This window comes from Olea europaea, chromosome 9 (genome assembly GCF_002742605.1).
Source record: "Olea europaea var. sylvestris chromosome 9, O_europaea_v1, whole genome shotgun sequence".
Lineage (NCBI taxonomy): Eukaryota > Viridiplantae > Streptophyta > Magnoliopsida > Lamiales > Oleaceae > Olea > Olea europaea.
The window spans coordinates 15169653-15183445 of NC_036245.1; the positions used below are offsets into that span (position 1 = coordinate 15169653).

At 38.0% G+C, this 13793-nt stretch overlaps 2 protein-coding genes across 2 annotated transcripts; both read right to left on the bottom strand.

Moving 5' to 3' along the window:
• Nucleotides 1-418: 418 nt before the first annotated feature.
• On the bottom strand, nt 419-1485 carry LOC111400002. Its single transcript, XM_023027484.1, has 2 exons — nt 943-1485; nt 419-898 (listed from the first exon to the last, which is right to left on the bottom strand). The coding sequence occupies exons 1-2, from the start codon at nt 1483-1485 to the stop codon at nt 419-421; spliced, it is 1023 nt and encodes a 340-aa protein (XP_022883252.1).
• Nucleotides 1486-13031: 11546 nt separating this feature from the next.
• LOC111400003 (agamous-like MADS-box protein AGL80) lies at nt 13032-13685 on the bottom strand. The gene has a single exon (XM_023027485.1). The coding sequence runs from the start codon at nt 13683-13685 to the stop codon at nt 13032-13034; it is 654 nt and encodes a 217-aa protein (XP_022883253.1).
• Between the last annotated feature and the right edge of the window lie 108 nt (nt 13686-13793).

Consider the following 13793-nt stretch of genomic DNA (forward strand, 5'->3'; position numbering starts at 1 on the left):
TTCTTCATAAGTACAATGTTTGCCAACCACTCGGGGTACTGCACTTCTCGGATGAAACCCGCCTGTAGTAGTTTTTCTACCTCCGCTCTGGCCGCAGCCTGCCTCTCGGGGGCGAGATTTCCTTTTTCTGCTTCACTGGCTTAGCCCCTGGTTGGACACCGAGGCGGTGCTGCGTGATGGTCGGGATAATTCCTGGGATATCCTCTGGGCCCCAAGCGAAGACATCCATGTTACCGGCTAGACACCTTGCCAATTTTTCCTTCTCTTCGGATCCCAAACCTGTTCCAACACTAAACTCCTGTCCTTCAACAATAAAGATTTTTTCAATCATATCGAGCGGTTCGATCTGCTTCCTCGGGAGTTCCACATCCAGCATCATGACTGATGGTGAGCCATTGGCTAGTATACTATCCACATATCACTTTCTTGATGCCTGTTGGTCCCCTCGCACGCTCCCGTTTCCCCTACTAGTTGGAAACTTCATAACTTGATGATAGGTCGATGGGACCGCGCCAACTGCATTTAGTAATGGTCGGCCGTAAATAGCGTTGTAGGCCATGGGGGTTTTGACAACCAAGAAATTAGTCACGATGACCACTGTCGCCGAGTACATCCCTAGTGTGACTGAAAGCTCCACAGTCCCCTCCGGTATCACTGTTGCCCCTCCAAGGCCTTGTAGGGAGGTAGTCACCATCTTCAACTTCTCTTGGGGAACTTTTAGACCTAAGAAGGCATCCCAGGTGAGGACATTTCCCGCACTTCCTCCATCGACTAATACCCTTTTCACGTCAAAATTCGCTATATCGCCTACTATTACTAAGGTGTCATCATGGAGGTGCGTCACACCAATCACGTCCCCTTCATCGAAAGTAATGCTCTGGTTGAATCTTGCTTTTTTCTGAATAGAGCAGACCCCTGGGAACGCGCATAGCTTTTTCTAGCCGAATTTGAGTCGTCGCCTGATGCTATTCCTCCGATGATCATGTTTATCACTCCTGCCCTCGGTGGGGGTAGACCTTCGAGCCTTTGCTTGCCCTTGTCATTTTTCACATGCCTAGCCAATAGTCCCCGTCTTAGCAGGCGCTCAATTTCTTCCTTTAATTGTAGGCATTCTTCAATATCATGCTCGTGATCTCTGTGAAAATGGCAATACTTACTCTGATTTCTCTTGCCGGAAGGAGTTAGCATCGGTTTAGGCCATTCGAGCTCTTTCATGTGCTGTATTTCCATCAATAACTTTGTACGTGGAATGTTCAAAGGGGTGGGTGTCTTGACCTCCTCTCGCTTCTGCCTGACCGGCCGGTCTTGGGCATAACCCTTGTTCATGCGTTCATCCTTCGACTTGTTCTTATCAGTGTGCTTTTGTTCGTCATATGTTTTTCGCTTATGAACTTCTGCCTTCCTTCCTTCCCTAAGATTTTTAGTTATCTTCTCTGCTTCCTCCGCATCGACATACTTGTCTCCCTTCTTCAATAGGTCATGCATCGATTCTGGGGGGGGTTCTTGGAGAGTGACATCTTAAAGGCGATTTCGCATTCCATTCATCAAGGCAGTAACCACTGCAGACATTTGCAGGTCTCTTATGCTGAGAGTTTCCCGATTGAACCTAGCTAAGTATTCTTACAATGACTCGTCCTTGTCCTGTACGACTTGTATCAACCCAATGGCTGTCTTCCTCTTTCTCTTGCTGCTTAGGAAGTAAGCTACAAAACTCCTGGAGAGCTCATCAAATGACTTGATGGACCGTGGGACCAAGGTCGCTACCCAGTCCCTAGCCTCTCTCCTGAGTGTGGGGGGGAAAGGATCGGCACATCATCGCGTCCTGGGCGGCATAAAGTCTCATAAGATCTACGAAGGTTCGTAAGTGGTCAAGCGGGTCCGTGACTCTATCATATGCTTCTATCATGGGCTGTTTGAAACCTTTAGGCAAGGGGACAGCCATGATTTTCGGTGCGAACGGGTCTTCCTCCAAAACCATTTGTCTCCACCTATCTTTTCTCTTGGACAAGGCATCATCTATCTTCTAGGCCATGATTTCCTCCATCTTTTGTTCCAGGTCTACCATGGTTTGCGGGGGCTGTTGAGCTTCGATTTCTGGGGCTCCCACATCTCCCGTCCCCGACTGAGAGATGGGCAGGACAACCGCGGGTGGCGCTTGAGGCGGTTGCTGGCTCGTCATTTCCGTCGGGCTCAATGGAGAGACAGTGGCTCTCTGCGACTGGTCCTATAGGACTGCCATCATTACTGCCAACTGAGTCTCCAAAGTGCTGAATTGACTCTGCGTCACATACTGCGGGGCGGCGGCAGCTCACATCCCCTTGCAACTGACTCCGACTCCGCCGTATTCCCAACCAAGCGAGTATCACTCCTTGTTCGTCTTCTTGACATGGCTTTTTAGTTCAAATAGTTTCCCACAGACGACGCCAATGAAATGGTGGTGGACCAATACCCTCCTATTTGCCTGGTAGTGCTCGACGTTTCGTCTACTCCGTCCAGTATATATGACCTGAAAAATGAAGGCGGGGCTTCCTTCCCCGTTTTACCTTCGGTGTGAGAATTAGTTTATAGGCTTGAAAAAACGTGATTGGAATTCTAATGGTGAAAAAGATAGATAGAGAGAGAGAAAACCTTTTTCCTGTGTCACGTCCGGAGGTATTTATAGACATTAGGAGCCGGATAACCGCTGGGCGGATGTGGTGCCACGTGTCCCACGTTAGCATTCCCACTATGCCCACGTTCTGAGTGGGGGGTCTCTAGTTTCTCGCCTGGAGATTGTTTCTGTATTAGCGGCCATGGAACCTAGTTAATTCACTAGGAGTTTTATGGTTAAGTGTTTGGATAGGCAATCCCATGCCAGTTGTAGACCTTGCGTAGTGGTAGAACGCCCCTAGGGGGCCGACGACCTCACGTAGTGGTAGAGCGTCCCCTGGAGGTAGTGGTGGAGCGCCCCTAGGGGGTCGACGACCTCGCGTAGAAGTGCTGTGATCCATCTTGCTTGCCGTCGAGGGCGATTTCCTCTACCAACCTATATCAGAAACCGTGTCAAAAATTGGATAATATTCTCACAGTGCATTTATTTAATGAAGCAAAAGTCCTTTTCTTCCTATGTAAACCCAACTCTAACAAAAAATTACTCGTCTAATTGCTGGACTCCTATAAAATCCATAAAATTGACCCTAAGCAAATAAGATTACTCTATTTGAATATTTAAAATAATAAAAAATCTTCGACTTGCATCAATAGTACTAAATGGGTGTAGGTGTTGAGAACAAGGATTTGATTTGGTAGTTCTCCTAGATCAGAATTTGGGACCATCTTAATCTTATTTTGAAAAATCTTTGGGTCATAATTATTAATGGCCAGTGCGATATGATCTTTTGCCTACTTAAGCGTCACCCATCCTGTGTATTGTTTTTTCGTTTCGTATTGGAATAGAACCTGCATTTATTATTTGTCATTAGTTAGTTATTAGATGAGATTTTATGAACTTGTAGCTTGTCTTTACTCTCTTTATCTCTATTTGCAAGTATTTGCTCCAAGTATTTTGCCCGTTCCATACCTTTTATTAGGTTTTATATTGTAATTGGCGATTTTGTGAACAAAAGGGATTTAATTGAAAATTATTGTAAAAGTCAAGGACTTGGGCTGCAATTTGTATAGAAGGTTTAAGTTAGGGTTTGAGTTTGGAATAAGGTAGAAGACTCGCCAGATTTTTGCTAGGTGTTTGCCGAATTGTTGCTCAAGCGACGAAGTCGTCGCCTGCTTATTGCTAAAGTGTCATTCGAGCAACAGTGTCACGCGACGGAAGCTTATGTCATGATTTGAAGAATTTTACACACCTTATAACACCTGTTTGCCCTCAACTATAAATACTAGAGTCATGGACGGAATTCAAGGGGGTTGCTTATTGTGCTTGACAACATAAACTCATTCATGTCATCTTTGAGATCCAAGAACACAATTCATCGGTAGAATCATACACATTGATCTTGTGATCTGGCAGCCAAATTTTTGGAAAATATCAAAGGTTCTATAATCCAAAATATCGTGCTTCCTTAATCTTTTGAAGCAGGGACCCTCTCATTGGGGGATTGAGAGAGGTGGACTCTGGTGCAGTGAAAAGCATAAGAACAGGCTGTTTTTGGTATTCTGCTTGGGAGAGACATTCAGTGTAAGACCAGGAGGCTGGAAGTAGACAGCAAATTGGGTTGCATGAGGTAAATCAGGAGTTTTTTTAGAAGAAGGCTAGCGGTATCTATGGTAATAGGAGGTAGATCAGGAGGTTTAGCAAGTTAAAGGTATCAACGGCAGCAGATCGTAAGATTGGAATAGAGATAGCTAGTCTTAGTGGATATAGGAATTAAAGCGCTAGAATGAGTGAAGTTACTAGGCTCGAATTGTCGTGTATTTCTTGAATTGTCTATAGTAGAGGTAACTGGCTTGGTCCTGAAGTTTTTCCCACACTGGGTTCCTCTGTCATCAAATTCTGTGTTTTTACTATTTTTCATAATTTACGAATTGCGGCATTCAAACTTAGGTTAATTGGATTGCATACTTAATCATCTAGAAATTAGCTAAAAGTGACATGTTCATTTAATTAGCCAATTTCGCATGTAAGATCAAACTTATAAATTGACTAGAACATGAACTTGGTAACACTCGAATTTGAATTGCTATTGTAGCTAGCTAGACAATCTTTCAAGTGTTGGTAGAGCATTCTAGGTGTCTTTCAAGTGGTATCAGAGCCTAAACACGTGTCCTGACCATCTAGATGAGTACCCCGTTGAGCGTGCCGCCCTATTTTTGATGGTAGTAATTGTGCCTACCGAAAAGTTAGGATGAAGGTATTTATGAAATCTATGGATGAGAGAATTTGGTTGAGTGTTGTTAAAGGTTGGTCTGCACCTAGTACTACCATAAACAATGTTGTCACTCCCACTCCCATAGAGAACTGATCTAAGGCTGAATTAGATCAATGCAAGGCTATTTCACTCAAGGAGTTTAGGAGAGTATCCATGTGTGAGGTTGCAAAAGAAGTTTGGAATATCTTAAAAATCACACATGAGGGAACACAAGCGGTTAAGAACTCCAAATTGCAGATGCTAACCACTAAGTTTGAAGAGATTAGGATGATGGATATGACATTTGGTGTATTCTATGCGAGCTTTAATGATATAGTGAATTCTTCCTTCAACTTAGGTGAGAAAATTCTCGAGCCTAAGATAGTGAAAAAAATCCTTAGATCCTTACCCGAGCGTTTCAAGCCTAAAGTCACGACAATTGAGAAAAGTAAGTACATAGATACTATTAAGGTAGATCAGTTAGTTGGATCTCTTCAGACCCATGAGTTGACCTTAAACAACCCAGTTAAGGAAAAGTCCTTGGCCTTGAAATCTATTAGGAATAATAGGATCGAATCTTCTGACTCAAATTCACCCAATGATGAGGAGATGGCCTACCTAGATAAAAAATTCCCTAAGATGTTTAGGAATAAGAAGAAGCTACAAGAGAAATCGTGAGCTAGCCAAGTGAATTTAGGAGAAGATCTGAATCCGTGAGGTGCCATAATTGTCAAAGTGTAGGTCATTTTTTAAGAGAGAGTGCTCTAGTACTAGAAGAGTCAAAGAGAACACTACGAATACTATTCTCACTGATGAGAAATCCACTCATGAGGACAGTGGAAAATGTTGTCTTCGTTGTTAGGGTTGCTAGTGGATTCGACCAGGGGAGTGAAAAGGATGAGGACATAGATAGTGGTGAGGATTCTGGAGATGAGTCTATGAGCGAAGAAGATATTGAGGAGGTCTATGCGAAATTGTATCAAGAGAGCCTTAAGATCCTCAATAAAAACGAGGCCTTAAGTATTCAGGACCTTTAGTTGGAGAAATTGAAGTTAGAAGCATATGTTAAGGAATCTTCCACTATCCTGAGTGAATTTAGGTTAATGAATGAAGCTTTAGAGTCTCAAGTTAAGAATCTCACCAGTGAACTTGAGAGGTTCTCTAGAAAAGTCAATGACTTGACCGTAATGAATGAGACTTTAGAAATTCAGGTTGTAAACTTTGTGAGCAATTCAGAGCATTCTAAGACTTAACTACTTGCCTTCACTAGTGGGTCATCTAAGTTAAACAACATTCTAGGAATAGGCAAGTCGACTGGAATGTATGGGATGTCTAGGATATAAGGGAAAAGCTTATGATGTCGCTAGCAAATCTAAGACCACATTTGTCCCTACTACTGACCAGCCTAAACATGTGCCAAACGCTGAACCTAATGATAAAGGATCCATAGGACAGAGGTCTACCAAATAGTGTAGAATCCGTCAACTTAGGAATAGACGTTAACATTCACATAACACATGTCCTAAGTTTATCCCGACATGCTTTCATTTTGATGAGTTAGGTCATATCCGCCCTAAATGTCATAAGTACCTGAACAAAAGGAAAAATATGAACTTCAAAAAGAACAAAATTAGGTGTCTGTTGGTCAAATTGGATTTCCTACTAATCTCGTGAATCATTTGACCAAATTGGTGACAAAACTGTTTGAGAATTGTTCTCCCACTAGGTAGGTTTGGGTGAAGAAAAGTGATCCGCCAAATCTTATAGTAGATCGTGGTACTCTTAAAGGAAAGAGCACTCATGTATCTAGATGATTAGGTATTTTTTATGCATACCTGTTCTTAACTGCCATATGATTTTTGCATGTATCACATGTATTTGTTTATTTTGTTTGTTTTTTGGTTTCATGTATGTGCATTATTTAGTTTTGTTTTGTGTACTTGACCTTATTTTCTTTTGTGTGTGAGGTATTCATTTTGGAAAATGAAAAACACAAAAAAAAAATTTGAAAAATAGAAAAATACCAAAAATAGTTGGCTATGGGAAATTCCAACAGCATGACATTTAATGCTTGCATGTTGTGATTCATGTATGAGCTAAAATTGATAAGCTGTAACAATACTTCCATTACTTGTTTAGGTCATTTTGGATTCCTTAGTTTAGGTTTCTTCATGTACTATTTGCACTGCACACACTATGAATTTGTTAGAGGGACTTTACCGCGTGTGTAAGATTTAGGATGACTGTCACATGTTAATAGGGTGATTTCAAACATAAATTAACCAAATCTAGTGGACCTAAGCCCAAAAAGATTCCCCCATGTAAAAGTTTTTATCTTAATGTTCTACTTTGGGACCTATCTGACTCAAATAATTAAGCCCGTGGAGTCTCTTAAAACATGTGTCTATAGTCAACTGACTTGGGTTAATTGGCCTCAAGCTCGCTACTGGGGTCATCTTAGTCACCTAATGGAGAAGAAACTGCACTTAAAATGAAAAATATGAGCTTAAAAATTGTGAAAAATATGATGAACTAAAAAAATGTGAAAATTGAAAATTTTAAAGGCTCATAGCAAGGGAGAGAAAAATAAAAAATAATCAGTATAGGTCCTAATGTAATTACATGATTTGACTTTTATTAGTAGAGGAATATACTTATTGGTAGTGATTAGCATGTCTCTTCTAACAAAATTAAGGTTTGGAGTCCTGCTGGCATTAAATTAGTGACACTCTACACAGATGAGTCATTTGTACTGTTTCTTCCATTTCTGATTTGAACTGAGTATGTATGAAAGTTTATGGTCTATTGATTTTGATAGCACTCAATTTAGCATTTGAACAGGATAAAATAAGAGCATAAAGTGATTTTACATTTGCATTGCTTGACATTTTGCATTGCTATGTCTAGGGGTCGTTGAAGAGAAACATAGATACATTGTGTTACTGTGCCCCTGTTTGGCCCACATTCTTTCCAAATTTTAATGGTTGGATTAGTGTTTTTTGAAAAATGTGTGGTTGAAAAAGAATGAAAAGTTTTTAATTTGCATGTAGTATTATTTTATGAAAGATTGTGGAGTTGAAAATAAGAGAGAAAGAATGAGAAGGAAAATGTGGGCCAAACGGGGGTTGCATAAAATTCATAAGAAATTGCAGTAAGGGGGAACGCTGCATTGCATTCCATATCATATCCATTGCTATTTGAGTTTCGATGTTTAGTGATGTTGGTGTTTTGATTGACATCAATGTCACGTCTCAAACTAGCATGTTGATTTGTGATTATGTGCTTTATTTGTTATATTTCCTGTATTACGTGTTTTTACAATGTAGGTATATGAGTTTTTGAATTTCATGAAATAGGTACAACATGGAATGCAAGACTCAAAATTTAGGTATACTAGGTAGAATAGCTTTTTTATTTTCACGTCCTGACTTCATTTGTATAGTTTTGTCATGGATTACTAAAGGGGAGTTTGTTTGGTTTTATATTGTAATTGGCGATCCCGTGAACAAAAGGAACTTAATTGAACATTGTTGTAAAAGTCAAGGACTTGGGTTGCAATTTATATAGATGGTTTATGTTAGGGTTTAAGTTTGGAATAAGGTAAAAGACTCTTCAAATTTTTGCTATTTGCTCGCCAAGTTGTTGCTCGAGCGTTAGAAACAAAACCATCATCGCTCGCTTGTCATCCCTACGTCTCTCGAGCGACAAAGCCGTCGCTCGCTTTTCGCTAAAGTGTTGCTCGAGCAACAGTGACACACGGCTAAACCATAGGTTATGATTTGAAGAATTTTGCATGGCTCATAACACCTATTTGCCCCAAACTATAAATACTAGAGTCATGGACGGAATTCAGGGGGGTTGCTCATTGTGCTTTACAACATAAATTCATTCATATCATCTTTGGGATCCAAAAGCATAATTTATCGATGGAATCATACACATTGATCTTATGACCGGCAACCAAAGTTTTGGAAAACATTAAAGGTTCTATAAGCTAAAACACCATACTTCTTTAATCTTTTGAGGAAGGGACTCTCTTATTGTGGAATTGAGAGAGGTGGACTAAGGCGCAATGAAAAGCATTAGAACATGTTGTTCTTGGTGTTCCAGTAGGCAGAGACATTCAGGATTCTGCATGTGCATTTCATATGTGTCCTAATAAAGACTTGTTTACTACATATGAAACAGTTTCCAAATGTGTCATAATTATGGAAAACAACACACATTTTTGGGTTGCTGGAATTGGTAAGATCAGATTGAAGCTAATGGATCAGACAATTATAATACTTGGCTAGGTTTGACATGTTTCAAATTTGAAAAAGAATCTCATCTCATAGACTATCCTTGATTCAAAGGGTTATGAGTTCTTTGGTGAAGGTGGAGCATTGAAAGTTTGCAAGGGTGCGTAGATTTTATTGAAGGGAATAAAAAGGTTTCAATTATACATTTCGAGATTCAAATTATAGTTGAAAATTTGTAAATTAAAACTTCAAAAAATCAATTTCGTTAAAGTGTTTAATATTTGTAAAAGTCTTTCTCTTTTTCGCTCTTGGGACTAGCTACATGATATATGTAGATGGAATTAAAAATGCAAATTTTTCGAAAGATATCAAATGGTTAAAATTTAATTATAGAGATAAATACAATGTTACACTCTTTATATAGGTTTGAATTCAACTACATTACGTATACATTGAAACTCGTGGAAGTTTTTACCCCAAGTAAAATGAGCTCTTCTAGTTATAATTGATAACTTCATTTACTAAGTTTCATTGATTATAATAGCTCGTCTTACCTTAGGATAAGTACAATCATTTCGAGGAATAGATGAATGTGAATAGATGATAAGTGAAAAATCTTTATTTGTAGACAAAAAATGGAAAAGGAAAAGAAATTGAAATTCAATCAAATTTCAATTAATGTGATGACACCAGCCATCATGCTGCAAAAGGCAGCTACGAGCTAGCTTGTCATGGTACGCGAGCTAGTCTGCGCACTAGAATCGATTCACGACTCACCTAGAAGGCAAATCAAGTCGGTCAACCGACGAGTAACTTGTTCAATTGACATCTCTATCTTGACTTGATATATTGTGATTATGATTTGTAAGATCGTTGTCTTTTTCACGCAAGTCAGTTCAATTAAACTATTAGAATTATGATAACTTTGAAAGTTTAAGTAAGGAACAGAGCCAAATAGAGATTCTTTTTGAAATGACCACTACAAAAAAAGGCTTTATAAATCGATTTTCCGTTGTTGAAGTCACGATATCCCTAGCTAATAGGTATCACAGACGACAAATGATTCATTGCAAATTCGTTGCTACTTTAAGGGTCAATTATAGTTACTGATGGATTATCCGTACCTTTTATCTACAAAATTTCCTAGGTACAAATTTTATCATTATCAACGAAAAATTGGTAGTTGAAAGTCTTATTACTTTTACCAACGGATAATCCATTTCTGATTATTAACAGATGCAATCCCCTGATAATTATTCGTCGATAAGAAGCTATTTTTTAGGTAGTGAGATCATGTCTACCCTAATCATTAGAGATTATAAATAGCATTACTCTTTAAAGAAACACAAGAATTCGAGATTAGTAAAAAGTCCAAATATTGGACAACAATAAATGATGCAAATCATGTTCCATACTAAGTTATGCAAATGGTCTATGTCCCCAGCACTGAATCACCATCATACAACAAAGGAAAACAACACGTAGTGGTCTGTAGTGAATGCAATTAAAAAATGAACAAATAATTTCTAATTAACTAATTAATGGATGGTTAGTTGGAGACATAGCGTGTTTTGCTCTTGCGTCAGGCATAATCATCAAGAAGGAGAAAATGTTTTACTGAGACAGCCATCATATATGCAAACGTGGTAAGACTTTCAATTCAAACAGCAACACTTTGGATCGCGAACCATTCCAAATGCTATATGATAAGTATGTTTTTACACACTTATTTGGTTCACAAACATGAATTAAAAATGGATAAAATGGTTGAATTGTGACTTAATCCTATTAAATTCATGCAATATAGGTATTTCAATGAAAATTGTGGAATTCAGGAGAAAAGAGCCGAAGAAGGACCAAAACGCAACAAAGTGATAGTTCGAGGACCAAAGGTGCAAATATTGAGAAGTTGAGCTAAATGCAAAACGAGAGTAAAAACATGCCAAGTATGAGCTCAATGACAAAGCAAGAAAGTTATGGCCAAAATACTGAAAACTATCTAGCGGGAAAACATTATAACTATGGGTCGCATAGTTTAAAATGTATGCAACGGCATGGTGATTTTCAGAGAATCACATGGCCAATTTTTGGAGAACTATGCGACCGTAAGGGATTGTACCTTGCGACCGCATAGTACAATCCTAATGCGAATTTTTTGATTTCCTTATTTCATTCTACCGTAAGGGATTGTACCTTTTTTTTAGCTTTCCAATGCACTTTGAATCATTTCAATCGGACATCGAAAAAGAAAGTTATGACCAAAATATTGAAAACCGTCTAGCAGGAAAACATTATAACTATGCGGTCGCATAGTTTAAAATGTATGCAACGGCATGGTGATTTTCAGGGAATCACACGGCCATTTTTTGGTGAACTATGTGACCGTAAGGGATTGTACCTTGTGGCCACATAGTACAATCCTGACGCGAATTTTCTGATTTCCTTATTTCGTCCAACCACTTATGGTAACAATTCAAGACACGGTTTTTAAGCCCTAATTCACCCCAGAATATCAGAGAACTCCCCAATATACTTTTCTCTCATTTTGGTACTCAAGAAACTTCATGAAGAACTAAAACCGAGGTGGAGCTAGGAAGGAACTCTTTGAATTTAGTGATTTCAGATCTATTATTTCATATATTTTGGTTTGTCATTGTTAAACAATTATAGTTTTTAGATTTTCTTTCTTATAAGTTTACATTGAAGTCGGTTTAAGATTTACAAGATTTTTCATGGATTTAATCATGCATTTTCCGTTGTTAAGTTAAACTGTTTGTTGAATTTCAATTTTAATTACTTATTGTTGAAAATGATTTAACTTCTACCAAATTCTTTAAAGATCTAGTCATGTTCTTTATTGGCAGATTTATTACTGCCTTATGCTTGATATATATAGTCAATCTTTGATCTTGTTCCAATAAAAATGTGCGAATGTATTATAAGTCTAGATTCTAGGATTATAATTGTGAATTAAATTGATCTTTATTGTTAAATCTTTCGATTAGAGAGTTGGGATGAAAATTCTCTAATTGAGTTATAAAAATGAATAATTGATGTGATTGACCCAATCCAATTGAGGAAATTTCAATGCTTTGCCATCTCAAAACATTAATCTTTATTTCATTACTTTAATATTAAATTCTCCTACACATTTCAAAAGGACAATTAGCCATTTTGGATTCTTGAGTGATTTTTTCATCTTCCCATGGAATCGACACTTCAAAGCTGTACTACAACTACCTTGTTATTCTTTGGGCATAATCAGGATACATGCATTAGTGCAATAACACATTCTGCTAAGATTAATGTTATATTTAGAGGATAAAATGACGACGAAAATCAATAGGGAGGTTTGTTGTAAGGTGGACTATAGTGAATTGTTTCATACTTCGCATTAGAAAACTGTATAATTATTGAAAATATAAAAAAAGTATTAAAAGAATATTTTACTGGTTTAATTATCATGTGTTGAGCTCTTTTATTTTACTGGTTCAATTACTATTATGTTAGCTTAATTTATTTCTAATGTTATCTTTACTCTGAGGATGATTTTAATCTTTTTTCTGCTAGGACAATTTAGCCCCCGTTTGGCCTCTATTCTTCTTCTTATTCTTTTCTCTCTCTTATTTTCAATGACACAATCTTCCAAAAAATAATATTAAACCCAAATAAAAAAAATTTCATTTTTTTTTCAACCACACATTTTTCAAAAAAACACTATTCCAACCATTAAAATTTGGAAAAAAATCGGTCCAAATGGGGGCTTAATTAATAACCAAAAGAGAGGCATTAATAAAGTAGAATGAAAGGAAATAAATTATAAATCATGTGATAATCTTTATCAAATCGAGAGAAAAAAATAAAAACAGATAAAAAAATCAGGCTCGGCCTGCCGGCCTGGTTAGTGTATTAGGCGATTGGCAGTTTATGGTTGCTCCATGCAAGCTACTTACTCCCTGGAAAAATTACGATTTATTTGGCCATCAAACATGGTTTCGATGAACCATGGATCTGTCCTCAAATTCTCGATCAGGGTTGGATCTGCAGTTTCTGCAATCTTTACAGGGACTTTAGCTTCAATGACTTCTACCGAGGGGACCGGAGGAGCCAGGCTCAAAATTGGCACATCTTGGTCATTAAATTCTTCTTTCCTCTTCTGGAGCTCTTTCACCTTTTCTTCTGCTATTGAGCACAAAACGTTCATTTGATTCAAGTCAAGTTCATAAATGCTTTTACCTTCAATAAGCCCGTTCGTCAAATTTTCGTACTCTCTTAGATCACTCCTCCTTCCAATATTTCTCAATTTTTGCGTCTCTTCTTCAACAATCTTTATCAAGTATTTGTCATGCTTAACAAATTTTCTCTCTCTTTCCATTTCTGGAAAGTCGAAAAATTTGGAAAGCCTTGCTCTAAAATCATCTGGAGATGGCCATAAGGTGAAGTTGTTTTGTCCTGGTTTATGAATAACTATACCTATATCAGAATCAGACAAGATAGAAAGCTCGCTTGCTTTCTTGAGTAAACCTTCTGTCCTATTTCTTAGGACACAGTTTCTTTTACTCTCGTTGGCTATTTTGACACGTTTAACCTTTTTTCTTGTCATGGTTATCGGTTAAAATCTAGACCTTGCGGTACTGTATTTTTGTTGTTTGGGAGGAACACACACACACGGATATATATATATATATATATATATATATATATATATATA

Bases quoted from the DNA above. Each gene is read 5' to 3' on its own strand.
- LOC111400002 (XM_023027484.1), bottom strand. From the start codon at position 1,485: ATGCATGACCTATTGAAGAAGGGAGACAAGTATGTCGATGCGGAGGAA. The intron at 899-942 runs GCTAGAAAAAGC...TGCTCTATTCAG, and splicing joins CAGGCGACGACTCAAATTCG to AAAAAAGCAAGATTCAACCA.
- LOC111400003 (XM_023027485.1), bottom strand. From the start codon at position 13,685: ATGACAAGAAAAAAGGTTAAACGTGTCAAAATAGCCAACGAGAGTAAA.